This window comes from Canis aureus, chromosome 21 (assembly GCF_053574225.1).
Source record: "Canis aureus isolate CA01 chromosome 21, VMU_Caureus_v.1.0, whole genome shotgun sequence".
NCBI classification, from domain to species: Eukaryota; Metazoa; Chordata; class Mammalia; order Carnivora; family Canidae; genus Canis; species Canis aureus.
In genome coordinates this window covers 8,903,580-8,918,878 of record NC_135631.1, presented here as the reverse complement: position 1 = coordinate 8,918,878, position 15,299 = coordinate 8,903,580, and the positions used below count along the sequence as shown (strand labels likewise).

Below are 15,299 nucleotides of genomic sequence, written 5' to 3'. Positions count from 1 at the left end.
CAGATGACCGGGGGCTGGTGCACCTGTCCTGTTCGCCCTCTGATGCAAGCCCGGGATTTGGCAGCTTTCCCTCCACCACTGCTGGGGTAGGCGCAAGCCCCCGGGGCTGAGAGCACCACAGGCCGCCTCCATGAGGCCTGAACACAGGCCTCTGACCCCAAGCCCAGAAGCCGTGCAGTGTCCCCCTCCCCTGTCCCCCTACAGGGCTCTGCAGGCACCCTGTGACCCCCATCTGCAGGCCAGGTCCCCTCTCAGCCTGTGCAGCGTGTCTAGGAGGCCTGGCCTGGAGCACTGCCTTTCAGATTTAGGCAGGTGAAGATGAGGCCACATGGGGGTGGCGGGAGCCGCGACTCGATGACATCTGGACACAGACACGGGAGGGGCCGCGTGAGGCAGAGGCTGGAGTCATGAGGCCGCAGCCCAGGGACGCGCGGAGCCCTGGGAGCTGGAGGGGCAGGAGGGACCCTCCCCGGGGGCCTCCGGACGGAGCACGGCCCTGCCTGCTGCTGGGCCTCGGGCTCCGGCCTCCAGAATAGCAACAAACAGCCGACGGCCGGGACTCCGATCGGGGGTGGCCAAGGGGGACAGCACACCTTCAGGCTGTCAGCCATGATGACCACGCTGGGGTCCGTCAGCGCGCTGAACAGCTGCCGCGTGGCTCGCTTCTTCTCCTGCCGGTAGTTCTCCTTCTGTACCTGGGCCAGGGCAGCACGGGCAGGTCAGGGGAGGGGCCACGAGCCGCAGCTCCCCCGCCGCCAGGGCCCCGCGGTCCAGCCCTGCGGGGGTGAGGACAGGGACAGGGAGACGAGAGGGAGGAACGGGGGCGTGGAGGCGCCTGGGGGTGGCCTGTCCCCCACCCGCTTCGGGAGGCTGGGGCGTGGGAACCTCACGGGCCCGTTCATCCGTCCCTTTCCGGGGCCCGTGCCCACCTTGAGAGCCTCCTTTTTGGTGACCTTGGCTGTTGGGGACACACATTCCTTGTCGGACCCGTTGTACAGCCTGTACTCTGCCTGCAAGAGAGAGTCAGGGGCATCGGGGTGCCGTTGGGGGCTGCAGAGGGCCAGGAGGCAGCCGGGTGGGCTGGGGGGTCACAGAAAGGTGGTCCTGTCCCCCACTGCGCAATCCCAGGGGCTGGGGACACAGAGATGGGGCCTCATGGTGGCCAAGGACAGGATGTGGACGAGAGCTCAGAGGTGCCCGGAAGCGTCCGCTCTAGCCATGGCCATGTGCCCAGCGTCTGGGCGGGGGCCACACGAGCAGCGGGGACTCCCATCCCTGGTGCCCTGGGAGCTGCTGAGCGCAGGGCCGTTCCCCGGGTGCTCTCCTGAGCCCACCCACGGCTGCAGGGGGGCGGGTGGGCCGGGGAGAGGGCTCAGCCTGCCAGGCCTCCTAGACACGCTGCACAGGCTGAGAGCAGTGGTCAGGGATCTGGGGCTGGAAGGGGCCGCGGTCCTTCAACAGATGGGGAAACTGAGGCCCTGAGGTAGGGTGAGGGTAGTCAGGAGACAAAGCCAGGCCCAAAGGCTAGCGGCAGGGCAGAGCAAACCACGGTCCGCAGCCCACCCTCCACCTGTTTCCGTTCAGCCTGTGAGCTCAGAACAGTTGCCCATTTCTAAGTGATTGAAAAAAGTCAAAAGAATAATATTTTCTGAGACATGAAAGTTATCTGATGCGTGGCTGTTTTCTTTCCGATGGTAGCACGAGCACTTGAGACGGAGCCAGGGCAGCCTCAGATACTCGCTCTCGGTTCTTTCCAGAGAGTTCACCTGCCCTGCTCTGCTCTTGGGCTGGGTGCCCTGGGGCTCTCGCCACCACCGCCGAGCCCCTAGACCTGCGAGCAAGCCCCCCAGCCTGCCGGAGGGGCCGGCGGGACGGCAGGCAGCTGTTGGCACCCGGAGGATCTGGGAGGTGAGGTGCTCTGCTTGCACGGGCTCACCTAATTCCCACGACAGCCCGCGGCACGGGCCCAGTTACTGTCCTGTTCGATGGACTAGGAAACTGAGGCCCAGAGAGGTAAAGTCACTTGCCGAGGCTGCGAGGCAGGAAGTGCCGTCCAGCAGGCCGGTCATCCCCACAGCACCGCATGCCAGGCCTGGCTTCAGGCGCTGGGGGTGGGAAGGAGAGTCAGACCAGCCACAAGTCACAGAGCTGCGAGAGCCAGGGGGTCATTCTCACTATCCACATCCTGCACAAGAGGAGATTGTGGCACAGAGAGGCTCAGAAACTGCCCAGAGTCACACAGCTCATGAGGGAGGGGCTGAGCTGGGATGGATCACAGAAGGGCAGGGGTGCCCTGGGAGCCGCTGAGTGCTGGACCGATGCCCGGGCACTCTCCTGAGCCTGCCGACGGCAGCCTCTGCTCTAGAAACAGTCTTTGGGCTGAAGCAGAAGTGACGATGTGTGTGCTAGACATTGGCAGCAGGTGACCGGTCTCTGGGGGCTGGGGCTGACCCACAAAGATGCTCCCAGCAGTCTTCCTGGGGAGCTGGGCCTTTGGTGCACGGCGCCCCAGCCCCCTTCACACAGGCTGTTCCCCCAGCCCAGGATGCTCTTCCCTGCTGCTGGGAGGCCCCCGCTCCTTCCTCAGGCCCCACCGAGTCACTCCCCGGAAGGCTCTTCCCGCCCTGCTGGCCTCACACCCTGGCGGCATACACCTGCCCTTGGCCGGCCCAGCGCCTTTTTTTTTTTTTTTTTTCCCCAGCGCCTTTTGCAACTGCAGCCCCATAGACAGTCCTGCTTGTTGTCTACAACTCCTGCTGGGGGCAGTGCGACCCCAGCACGCACGGCAGCAGGGGCTCAGTACCTATGTTGAATGAATGAATGAATGAATGAATGAATAAACGGGGTGACCTACCACCCAGTTCTCTTCCAGGTGTGGCTCCATGCAGTTGTGCTTGTTTTAGGCAATAGAAGTGGGCTCGGGGCCTGAGGGTCCAGGGACCTGGGGGCGGTGGGCAGGATGGGGCATCTGTGCCCTGTACCCCCTGTGCCTCAGTCCAGCAAGGCCACTCGGGCTCGGGTCACTGCAGCCCTGTCTGCCAGCTCCTCTGCCCTTGTGGCCACCCCAGGACCCTGCCCAGGCACTATCGTGTCCCCAGGCCCTTCCTCACCCTCCTGCACGCTGCTGCACATCAAGGCACAGTGCGATCACACACAAGAAACCCGAGTCAGAGCGAGGACCTCCAAAGTCTGACCATAGACACGCAACCTGTGATAATTACTTAGAGAAGCCATTTAGAACAAGCTACAGGACAGGGGCCCAATGTGCAATGGCACATCTGACAAGAATGTGACGTCTATCATATAAAAAGAGCTCTTGGGACGCCTGGATGGCTCAGCGGTTGAGCATCTGCCTTCAACTCAGGTCATGATCCTGGGTCAGGGGATCAAGTCCCACATCGGGCTCCTTGTGAGGAGCCTGCTTCTCCCTCTGCCTGTGTCTCTGCCTCTCTCTGTGTGTTTCTCATGAATAGATAAATAAAACCTTAAAAAAATAAAAAAAAAAAATAAAAAATAAAAAGAGCTCTTACAACCCAACAACAAAGACAAACAACACGATTCAAAGACAGGCAGAGGACCTGAACAGACATTTCTCCAAAGCTGTTGTATGATAGTCAAGAAGCACATGAACAGATCATCAGTCATTAGGGACCCGCAAATCAGAACCACAGAGAGGCACCACCGCATACCCACTGGGACCACCACAACAGCAATGAAGGAAAACCCAGAACATCCAAGTGTGGTGGGGATGTGAGAGAGGGAAGCCCTCCCTCATTGCTGGTGGGCTCATAAACCTCAAATAGTTAGATATAGAATGCTTGAGAATTCCATGTGACCTCAGAACAACCATCTGGCCCCACAATCCTGCTTTTGGGGGCACCCCGCAGAGCTCAGTGCAGGGGCTCCAACGTGGTCGCAGGAGCAGAAGAACAAGGACAGTGCAAATGTCCACCAACGGATGAATGGACAGGCCGGGTATGGGCCGGGCACACATGGAATATTACTCAGCCCGAAACAGGAGTGAGCCTGTTACACGCTACACACCACTCCGTGGGTGAACCTCAGAACATGCGTAGAGCCAGACGCTAGACCAAAAGACCACACACTGTGTGATTCCATTTCCACGAGATGTGCAGAACCGGCAAATCCACGGAGACGGGAGGTGGAGTCGGGGCTGCCGAGCTGGTGAGGCGGAGCAGGGAGGCTCTGATGGGACTTTGGTCCGGGGCACAGAAATGTTCTGGAACTAGACAGAGGTGGAGGTCGCACAGCATGGCGGAGGCAGTGAGTGCCAGTGAAGCGGGCACTTAAAACGGCGGGGTTTATGATATTTGAACTTCACCTCACAAAAAAGATAAGATCTCTTGTGGGCTCGTGTCTTTTCCCAAAGCTGCGCCTCTCAGGGCAGCTCCAAGTGGTCCTTAGGAACCTGGGGGTGTAGGTACCTCACCCCCCGACCAGGCTCGGACGTGCTGCAGGCTTCCTCTTTCTGTCACCCGCCAGGACGTGGGCACCAGGAGGGCAGGACTCCGCTCTCTCCATGAGCCCCCCGTCACTGCACCCACGGCCGCACCTGCTCTCAGGAGCTGCTCAGACCTCATTATGGAATGGTTGGGATCCGACATTTGAACCAAGTCATGTGTTTCTGACTGTGTTTGTATGTTTTACTGGGTTGTAGAAGGTCACAATTATGTTTTTAGTGTTTTTATGCCATAAACTCATTTCTTGAAAAAATAAATAAGCCCAGTGCCCCCCAGAGGGTTAATGGATTAACAAGATACAATCCATCCATGCAACGGAATACTCGTCAGCCTGAAAAAGGCAGGACATCCTGACACCTGCTACAACACGGGTGGACCTGGAGGACGTGGTGCTGAGAGAAATAAGCCATGAAAGGACAAATATTGCGGTCCTCCTATGAGGACCTTAGAGGGTCAGTGTGTCCTGGGGACAGAGAGTGGACGGTGGTCACAGGGCCGGGGGAGGGATAGGGTCCGTGTCTCCTGGGGACAGAGAGTGGACAGTGGTCATGGAGGAAGGCTCACACCTCCAAGATTTGCAAACAACAGAAGGACCCTGGGTCTTCCTCTTGTGGTATCTCCGGTCCCTAAATGCCACCCAGCAGCCCACACAGCTCTTCTCCAGGCCCCAGCCTCCTTGGCCTCTGTTCTCCAATAAACCAGCTAACAAGCACCATTTGTGACTCCGTCCTTGTCCCAGGCTCCCCGGATGCGGGGTTCAGAGCTGCTCCTCCAGGCACACGTGGGAGGGGGTGACAGGCCAGCTCGGTGCCATCTGCTAACCCCCATCCCCTCCCCGCCCGCCCCCAGCTACTTCCTGTGGCCCCTGGACAGACGCCCCGTCCTTGAGTCCTCCCCCCAGTCAGACTCTTACCGGAGGTCCCTTTGTGGCAGAGCTGGGGGTCGGAGGTCCTTCATCCCTCGGTAGCGATGGGCCATTGGGCTCCATGTCCTTCCCTGCAAGAGTGGCCGGAGTGAGGACCAGGGCTGGCCCCTCCGCTGGCTGCCCTGTGTGTGAGGCAGGGAGGGGTGGGCACGGTAGCCTGGGCAGGGCAGGAAGCCAGCTGAGAAACTGAGTGACACCTGCCAGGGTCCCTCCTAGGAGGAGCCAGGAGAAGAAGCCCAGCTCCCATGACCTGCCGGGAGGAGCCCAGGGACGTGGCATGCTGGTGCAGCACGGCCTCTGGGGCCCCACAAGGCCAGGCCCCACTTTCAGAGGGAGAATGCAGTGTCCCGGTTTAGAGACACATGGCAGTTCAGGGTCCCCTCTCGCCCTGACCCTCAAGGAGCCAGATTCTCAGAGGGAGGTGGCCAGACACAATCCCTGTACCCCGATTGGGCAGGTGTCCATTTCCCTCTCCGGCTTGGTTGAGGAAGACGAGGGAAACTCCAGGTGTCTGGATTTGATCCCGGGGAACAGTCACCCCTTCCTCAGCTCCATCTGTTTTGAAGAGGGTTCCCAAAGCTTGGGTATACAGGCAGGGGGTGGCCTCAGAGGAGGCAAGACAGTGTGCCCTCCAGCTCACTGCCGGTCCCGGGTGGAGAAGCAGAGGTGGTAACCGCTGGGGGAAAGCCATCCTGGTGGGGCCTGTGGACAGGAGCCCACAGAACAAGCCCTGGCAGGTGCTCTGCAAACCCAGGAGCTTGGGAAGGGGCCGGGGGCCTGGGGACTGAGCATCCTGCCCTGCGGAAAAGCCAGTGTGGCTGCCTGAGGAAATGGCTGTGTCCCTGGGAGTCCAGGTTCACGTGGGCCAGGAAAGGCCTAGGGACAGTGGCCACTCCAGGTGCCAGCTGGGGAGGCTCCCTTGATGCTCCTGCTTCTGCACCTGTGCCCTGATCCCAGGCCCGGGTTGGGTGGTGAGCACTTCCAGCCTCCCCAGTCCAAGGGCTATCTTCGGGGGGGTGTCCTGTAGCTGCCTCTCCTGGGGTGGGTGCTGCCTGCTGGCCTGGGGGGCTGGGGACCCTTGGAGCACCCACAGGAGTGGCTCTGTGGCAGCTGGAGGCCGGCACTGGTTCCTGCCCCTGCCCCCCTCCTCACCCCTGCCCCCAGGATCTGCCGCTCCTCCCCTCCTGGGAGAAGGTCCCTGCTTGCTGGGTCCTGGCTGCATGGGCCCACCTGTAGGGGATCAAAGACCCCTTAGACCGGTTGCCAGCCAGGACCTGTCCTCTCCCGCCCCCTGCTCCCAAGAGGGTGCAGCAGCAGGGAATGGAGGCTGGATTTACCTCCCCAGGCATCCTGTGCCCCTGGCCCATGTGATCTGACAAGGCGCATTCCATGTGGCCTGTTTCTGTATCTGCTTGTGGGGTTCTGGGTGGGAGGTCCCCAGAAGCCCCCCAGGTCCTGACAGTGTGTTGGCCTGAGGCTCTCCTGCTGTCTCCAGGGGTAGGATGGACGCTGATGCCAGGAAGGGCTCGGGTCCTCTCTCCTCCCTCCCGAGGCAGCAGGCGAGGGGCAGACAGGCTGGAGAAGGTGAGGTCTCCCAGGATGGGAGGAAAGGCAGGCCTTGGGGAGCAGCGGTCATGGACAGCAGGAGCACTTAGCTTAGTCTGCTGGGTGGCCAGTGAGGACTTAGTGATGGGGTGGGGAGCACGGAAGCCAGGAAAGCACCAGCAGGTGCACATGACCCTGTGCCCCGTGGGCTCTGTGCTTATCTACCAGCGGCATCCAACAGTGGACTGTTCCCTCTCAGAGCCTGGGACTCCTCTATAGCTTGGAGTACGTATTAACATCCCCATTTTACAGATGAGGAAACTGAGCCCTGAGAAGTCCTGCTGGCCCAGGGTCACCCAGCCAGGAGAACTGGGGCTGGGATTCAGGCTGTCTGTCCTGGGAGACTAGGCTTGGGGCCACCCCACCACAATGCCTCTCCAAGGATGAGCTGCCCCCAGAGCTGGGGGAAGGGAGCCCCCTGCTGACCCCCACCACCGAAAGGCTGTCACCTGGCCCCACTCGTCCCAGGGCTTACATGCCCTGCTAGCCCTTTTGTAGCAGCAGCACCTGGGTGGCGGTTAGCAGAGCGAGGCTGTCGCCCTCCCAGCTGGGGCGGCACAGAGAGGGGAAGGGACCTGCCTGAGGTCACAGAGCCGGGCTGCAAAGCCAGGAGGACCCAGGCCCTGCAGCCACCCCAGCCCCAGCAGCCACCCCAGCCCCTGCTGGCACTGACCTGGGCTGAGGGGGTAGAGCTCATTTTCTCCACCAAAGAGGAGGTTCCGGCTGAGTTTCCGGGGGTCAACTTTCTGGGGGGTGGAGGAGGGCGGACACAGTGAGAAGCGGCGCCGGAGAAAGGCCTCCTCCTTCATGGCCTGGGCGCTGGGAGGCTTCTGGAAGGAAGGAAAGAAGGAAAAGACCTGGTCACACCTCAGGCAGAGAGCAGCGGTAGCCCCAGGGGCTGGCAAAGAGAGCAGAGGCACTCCAGGGGGCCGGGGTGAGGGTCAGCAGCGGGGGTCAGCCCCGGACTTCCAGGGCCCGCGAGGGAGGACAGAGCCCAGGCTGGAAGCCAGGCCCAGACCAGCCCTGGTGAAGTGCGTAGAAGTCACGGGTGTAGCAGACACCCTTCTCTGGGAACACCCCACCCCCAGGCCCAGTGCTATATTGGCTCTGTAGGACCCCGGCCACAGCCAGGTGGACCTGAGATGTGCCACTGACCCATGCAGGGCCACCAGACTCCCTAGTGACAGAGCTCCACGCGGGGAGACAGCTGCTGATACACACAGGGGAGGTGGCCAGAGCTGCCCCGAGAGGGGACAGGCAGCCCAGACACCAGGGGCAGCTGGCCTGCCCATCCTGCCTAAGGCCCCCGCTGTGACACCCTGCCTCCTGCACTCCCTCCCTCTGCTTCGGCTCCTCCTTGGGGGGTCTCTGTTGCTGGCACCCCAACAGCATCACACAGAGAGAGCACAGGTGTGCTTAAAGCCAGGGGTGCCCCAATTTACACCCTGCCCAAGCCCTGACCCTCCTGAATGTGCTTTCTTCCTGCGCCAGGCCCAGCCCACCACTCATGAGCCGACCTCGGCCTCCTCCTGGGTCCTCCTGCCCCCTCACAGCCCAGTCCCGGGCAGGCCTGGGGCAAGCAGGTGACAGATGACAGTAAGTCCCCCAAACCATCAGCCCATTTTACAGAAGAGGAAGTCACAGCTTGGGAAGCTGAAGGCCTTGCCCCGTGGCAAGCAGGGACTCCGGCTTCTACTCCTGTGGTCTGTCCACTCCCTGAGGACGCGCTCCAGAAAGGCCCACTGCACCATCTCTCCTCCAGGTCTGGGGCCACTGGACCACCTCCCTGGATGGGCGCATGGCTCCCTGCCAAGCCCAGGACAGAGGCCCCACCCATTTCCTCCCAAGGCCCTGGGCCTTTCAGGGCAGGGCTCAGACACAGAGAGCCTTTCCTGCCGTGACAGGGCAGGGCTTCGGCGTGGGCAGGCGGTCCTGGGGCATGGGTGGCCCGGGTCTTCGGTGGCAGCCCCAGAACCTCCTCTGTGCCCCCCGCCAGCCCTCCAGACCCTCCCTTTCTAACCACTATCTTGTCACCTGGCTGAGCTTGTTACCTTTGCTGTTTCACAGACAGGAAAACTGGTTTCGGACAGGTTGGGATTTTGGCCGAAGGTCACAAAGCTAATAACTGGCAAAGCTTGTGCCTGAGCCACCTGGGACTGCCTCTAAAACCTGGTTCCCAGCTGGCACTCCCACTGCCTCCGCTTGGCTTCTGGCAAACCCGCTGCTGGGCCAGAAGGGCGGGTGTCTGGACGGCCGAGCCCTGCTTATCAGTGTCAGGGGACACGTGCAGCCTGCCCAGGTGTATCAGGCATGCGCTGGACCTGGAGGGGTCCCCAGGGAGAGCGAGGAGGGATGCTGGCTCACATAGGCCTCCCTCACCTGGAGCCTCACTTCTCTTAGGGGTCAAGTCTTGCAGAGTTGGTGCAGGTGGAGGCGCTCTGGCTCACACTGCCTGAGACTGGCTCGCAGCTCAGGCTCAGCTCTCCAGCTGGCCCGTCTGCCCCGCTCCACCTAGGGCGGAGTGGGGAGGGCGTGAGGATCCTGGCTGCCTTCTCAGACCCCCTAGTGTGCCTTCTCCCAGCACTGCTAACCGCCAGTGGGACTAGTCTGTGAGCTCCACCATCCACCCATCTACACCGTCCTCCCTCCTCCTTCCCTCCCGACCATCAGCCACCTACCTACCTATCCTTCCATTCTTCCACCTACCTATCCATCTACCCAACGTCCCAGTCATCTATTCATCTATTTATCCATCCATTCACTTGCACATATACCATTTATCCACCCATCCACCCATCATCCATCCACCCATCCACCCATCCATCCACCCATCCATCCATCCACCCATCCATCTACCCATCCACCCATCTATCCATCCATCCATCCATCCATCCAAGTCCGACCTCTTATCTCTCCCTCCCTCCCTCCCTCCCTCCCTCCTCCAGGGATCTTTCTAGCCAGTCAGCTCAGCAGCCTGATATCCCTCCTTCCCTTCCCATTCGCTCCCTATTAGCCCAACAATCAAACCCATCAGAGGTGACATTCAAATGACTGAACTGCTGGCATGGACATCCTGTGATCCGAATGCAGTGTGGGGTGTGCACCAGCGGACATGCCCTCTGTCCTGATGCCCCACACCAGTGCTCGGCCCTGCAAGCTGCCTCTGACCTGCTCAGACAGGGAGGGCAGGCCTCTCACTCAGTAGGGCTCCAGGGTCTACTCGGCTCTGCTGAATTCATACCTCCCTTCGTCTTTCCACTGCCCACCCCAGCTGCTGCAGACACCGGGTGCTTCTCTCTCTGCTGCGGTGAAGGCCGGGGTGAGGTGCTGGGCAGCGGATGCTATTTCGTCCACAGTGTAAGTAAATCCAGGTCACGTCTACCCGGTGGCAAACAGTCCAGACTCAATCCCTTGGCCCAGTCTTCCAGGCCCTTGAGACCCGTCCTCCCTCCTACTCACTCTCCCAGCCACACGGGCCCCCTTCTGTCCCTGGAAAATGCATGGCTCGCTCCCCAGGGCCCAGCTCTGGAACGTCCTCCCTGGAATGCCCTCGCCCACATCTCCTCCTGGCAGGGGGGTGGGGAGGGGGGTGTCCTTCTCACACTCTGTTTAAATGTCACTTCCCGGAGGGCTGGCCCCCCGACACTTCACACAAGCAAATTCTCCACATAACACGTGGTGTTCTGGAGCCTTCTCCCAGTGTTCCCTTCTTGCTAACTGTTCACATAGGATACACTTTCTAGGAGAGGGGGTGGCATCTGTCCTGTTCACTGTCTAATGCATGCCAGGAGCAGGGGCTGACAGTGGGGCCTGGGTCTTGGGGATCCCAGAGGTGAACAAAGGCCACACAACCAAACGCCCCTGGGCCTCGTTCCTCCTTATCCACAGGTCAGGGGAGGATCCCCAGAGAGGTGGCCAGGGTCACAGGGTCCCGTATCCCCGGAGATGTTCCTGTTCCCATCTGCCTGCCACGCCAGGTGTACGGTGAGCACCGGATGACCGAGCCCCGTACTCTGGGCACTGCCAGGAGGTGGGGTAGGGTAGGGGTGCCTGGCACGGGGAGGCTGTCAGCTGGGAGGGCAGTCAACCTGATGCTGGGCAGGTGGCGCCTCCTCACAATGAAAGCTGAAGGCTCACAGGCCCTAAGGGTGCACCCCTGCCCCCTGGAGCCCAAGGGGAGGGAGACACGGCTGAAGAAACAGACCCTTCGAGCCAGCCCCCAGCTGGGGCTGCACCCATGGTGGGCAGCTGTTCCTCACCACCTGCTGGGATGCTCCCCAGGCCTAGGCTCCAGCTGCCCAATGCCTCAGGTGCACCCCCTCTGGTCTCCCATCTGGGGCACAAGAGCCCTCCAACTTCAAGGGGCCATGGGTCCCCTGTGGGGCTGGCCCAGAGCTCTGTCCCCGCCTGGACTCGCCCCATGTCCCCGAGTTCTTACACTTGTTTGGGCACCTGCCAGGTGCCAGGCTCTCTGATGCTGAGCCAAGGCCGACCGGCTGACAGCAAGGCCTGGGGAGTGGGCACGGAGCCCACCCAGCCCCTGGCCCTGGGAGCCAGCACACTGCCCTGCCCCCACCGCCAGCTGCCTTCCGGGCACTTTCCTGCCTCTGAGCACCATCCCCTCCACCGGCGCCCAGACGCCCACCTTCGGGCCAGAATAATGGGATCCTTATAAAGAAAGGTCACTGGTGCCTTATCAGGGCTCTGCAGGCCGGACGCACAGCCCGGTTTTCTGGGCCAAAACTCACCAAGCCTTAGCTCTCAGGGAAGGGCTGAGGCCGAGAAGGAATCTAGCGGAATCCAACAGAGTGGACTCTGCCCCCACTGCCGGCAGGCGCAGAGGTGGGGGGACGGTTCTGCTCACAATCCTCCCATCACCTGCAGGGGTCTGGGGACCACACGGAGCCAGGGAGAAGTGTCTAGTCTCTGATGGCTGCGTGCCACGGCTAACCACACTCGTCTGGGTCTCTACGTGTAAATGGACGATTCCTCTGAGCGGGGGGTGGCAAAGTCCCTGGCCCAGAAGGGCCCAGAAAGGGCCTGCAGAGGTGGAGACAGAACAGGTGAGCCCCACCCCCCACCATGCATAGGGGCCTGGCCAGCTGTCACCAGCAGCCAGCGTGATGGGCTGGCCCCGCTGGACCGGCAGGAGCAGGAGAAGCAGGTGCTTGCGCTCGACCACCAACGTGGCTGTGCTTGTACTTTCATCTGAACCCAGTGGCTTGTAAGAGGCCGTGGGGAAGATGCTCTGAATCACAGGTAAGCTCAGGGATGAGGCAAAGTAAGGCCACCTTTTCGGTTCTCCAACCTCACATCTGAGGGAGAGGTCAAGGCTGCTGACCGTAAGGACCCTGCGGATGGAAAGCCACTTGGGTCCTCAGAGCCACTCCACGGAGGCCACCACCCGCTCCAGCCCAGCAACAAGGGCCCTTCCTGAGAGCAGACACCAACGTGAGGTTCCAGAAACGTGCTGGGCCGCCGCCCCCTGGCTGCACCGACCACTTGGGCTCAAACTGGGTGACGTGAGTAGCCCTTGTGGGAACCTCTCCAGAGCACCCGGGCATGCATCTTGGTGTGTGGGAGCTGGTCCCTTGGGGTCACCCATGCCCATCCCCGGTGCATCTGGACTGGTGTTCAGGCCCTAAGAGGCTTTGGAACTGGGGTGTTTCCAGTCCATGTGCTGTGCACCCCTGAACCCCTTTATCTGTGTTAACCCACTGGGTGTGATGCTTATGGCTCCAGAGAGGTAGGGAGAGACGACCTTATCATCCTGTTTTATTTTACTTTATTCATTTTAATTTATTTTAAAGATCTAATTTTAATTTTATTTCGTTTTAAGATTTTATTTATTTATTCATGAGAGACACAGAGAGGCAGAGACACAGGCAGAGGGAGAAGCAGGCTCCCTGCAGGGAGCTCGAGGCAGGACTCGATCCCAGGACCCCGGGATTACGCCCTGAACTGAAGGCAGAGGCTCAACCACTGAGCGACCCAGGGGTCCCTCATCATCCTGTTTTCAAGATGCAGAAACCAAGGCCGCCAGAGGGGAAGCGACTAGCACTCCTGGGCCCTTTCTGGTGCTCAAGCTTCAAGCCCTGAGTCCTTTCTGCACTTTGGAGGGCTGAGGCCAGGGCCAGAAAGGAGAGAAGGGGACCAGGCTGGGAGGGGTGGGGTGGGGGAGGCAGAAGCAGGGCTTCCCTCGGAGAAACACTCCCTAGACATGGCCAGGGAGTGTGGCTGAGCCGTGGGGAGGGGGCAGAAAGTGGCTTGCAGGCTTGGGTGTGCTCAGGCTGACTCAGCCCAGTCATGTGGCTGTGGGACAGGGCCAGGCCCTGGCACCCGCCCACCTAGCCTCCTGACCCACACCTGGCCTATGGCAGGCTGAGTGCCATGGTCCGCTGGCCCGGGCACCACCCACTGGCACTCCCTGGTGCACACTGTTCCCACCCAGTTCTAGGGAGTCCTGGTCCCGTGGCAGGACTCCACGTTGTCCCCAGCAGACCTGACCCCACCATGTCTCCCCAGACCCTGCCCACTGTCCCAGCTGAATGGGGACTGGTTTTCAGATTCAGACAGCAGCCTGGTGGTGATGTTCCCTGGGGCAGGGCTGTGGTGGGGAGGGTAACCAGAAGAGGGGGCATCCTGGCTCCCAGCTAGGAGACCCGAGCCTGCGGGGCTCCCTGGCCTACTCTCAGGGTCCACATCTGAAGCAAGGAAATGGCTTTGAGCCCCAGGGGGATCTCATGCCCCCTTCTAGGAGAGATGCTCCCCGTCCCTGTTGGGGGGCCTGGCCTCTATGTACAAGTCCTCACCACACCTGGCGTGCCATTCCCGGGGAGGCGGCCCCACAGGCCGCTGCTGCCCTGGTAGCGGGAGGGACAGGCAAGCAGTCAGGCGGCTGCCACGGGGGGCAGGTGGCCAGAGCTGAGCGCACCGCCGTCTGTAACCCTTGGCTGCTCATCTCCCCCCCATTATGGGGCTGAGCCTTGAGCGTGGGCTGGCAGCTCCGACAGGAAAGCTGGACAAAGTGGCTCGAGCCACGTGTGCCTCACTGCCCTCCCCCCAAGGCTGGGACCCCGAGGCTACAGGAGGCAGGGGCCCCCATGGTTGGGGGAGGGGGGCACTGCTGGCCCCTGGGGAGCCCTGGTGCTTGGGCAAGCCTCACCCCATGCCACCCTCATGGGACCCTCTGTGACTCTGGGGTCAGTAGGTAGGTAAGTGTGTGGGGCCCCCCTGGAGGAGCCAGCAAGCAGAGGGAACCAAGGACAGGGGGCTGGGGTGCGGGGAGTAGAGAGGAAACTGAGGCCGGGACCAGACTGGGAGGGAGAATTAGCCCTGGGCTGAGCAGTTGGGAGTGGCACAGGCAGGGGTCCACCTGGTGGCAGCCCTGCCAAGGATCTCCCGGTGCAGAGGGACTCCCGCCCAGGCCCCCTCAACAGCCCCCACGGTGCGGGATTTCATCAGCAGGGTGAGCCCTTAGGAGGACTGAGGGGATGGCCCCAGGGCGCCCTCCCCGCTCAGACAGCTGGGTTCCACTCTGGGCGTCTCAGGATGGGGTGGCCCGTGGGGATGCCCGGACCACTCTGTGCCCTCTCTCCAAGGCAAGGTGCAGGCTGTCGTGGGCTGTCTTAAATGCCAGCCTGCCCAGCCCCAAGCTGCTCAGCACTGGGTGGGAGGCGCCCTGGCACGAGCAGGGGAGATGCACCACCATTCTTGAAGGAGCCCCTGGTCCTGTGCTGCTGGCATGTGGGATCAGTGGAAATCGGACGTCCAGTTTTCCCACAACATAAATCCTGCCTGGGCTGGTTCTGGGATGAAACTGGAGCATCATTCCCACACCATGTCCGCCAGCCCAGCCTGGTCCTGGGGCCCTCAGAAAGAGGGACAGCCTGGACCCCTGGGGGTGGGCAGGGTCCTTCCACCCAGCGGCTGCACGACATCAAGCCAGAAACTGGGGGGCTGCTGGAGGTTCCCGGCTCCCCATCCTCTGGGCTCATATCAGCCTATATGCACAGACACGGACACACAGACACAGACACACAGACAGGAGAACCCTGCCCGATGCCCCGATGTGACGGTGCTCTCTCGCCATAATCCCCAACAGGATCCCCACAGTGAGAACTCTAATGCAGCAGGTGGGAGGCTGCACCAGCTGGGGGGACCAGCCACTCACCTTCTCTGCCTTGGTGTCCTCACCTGTGAGGGCTGAGAACAGCACCAATTCGCAGGCTTACCGTGGAGGCCGCCTGAGATAAGGCTCGGGAGGGGTTGGCATAGTGCTGAGCGTG

At 61.4% G+C, this 15,299-nt stretch overlaps 1 protein-coding gene across 8 annotated transcripts in view; it reads right to left on the bottom strand.

The window, feature by feature from the left end:
- Window positions 1-15,299, bottom strand: part of OSBPL5 (oxysterol binding protein like 5) — a 75,709-nt gene that overhangs the window by 16,379 nt on the left and 44,031 nt on the right. For 4 of the 8 annotated variants that reach the window (XM_077862819.1, XM_077862827.1, XM_077862826.1 and 1 more), the window contains exons 1-5: window positions 7,685-7,839; window positions 5,395-5,477; window positions 4,045-4,246; window positions 930-1,010; window positions 594-695 (exon numbers count right to left, since the gene is read on the bottom strand). In XM_077862819.1, coding sequence (XP_077718945.1) covers window positions 594-695; window positions 930-1,010; window positions 4,045-4,246; window positions 5,395-5,477; window positions 7,685-7,708 — 492 coding nt within the window. In that variant the 5' untranslated portion in view covers window positions 7,709-7,839. Of the gene's footprint in view, window positions 1-593; window positions 696-929; window positions 1,011-4,044; window positions 4,247-5,394; window positions 5,478-7,684; window positions 7,842-15,299 lie in introns of those variants that run through there. The other 4 variants (XM_077862820.1, XM_077862823.1, XM_077862825.1 and 1 more) reach the window with 1 other exon arrangement.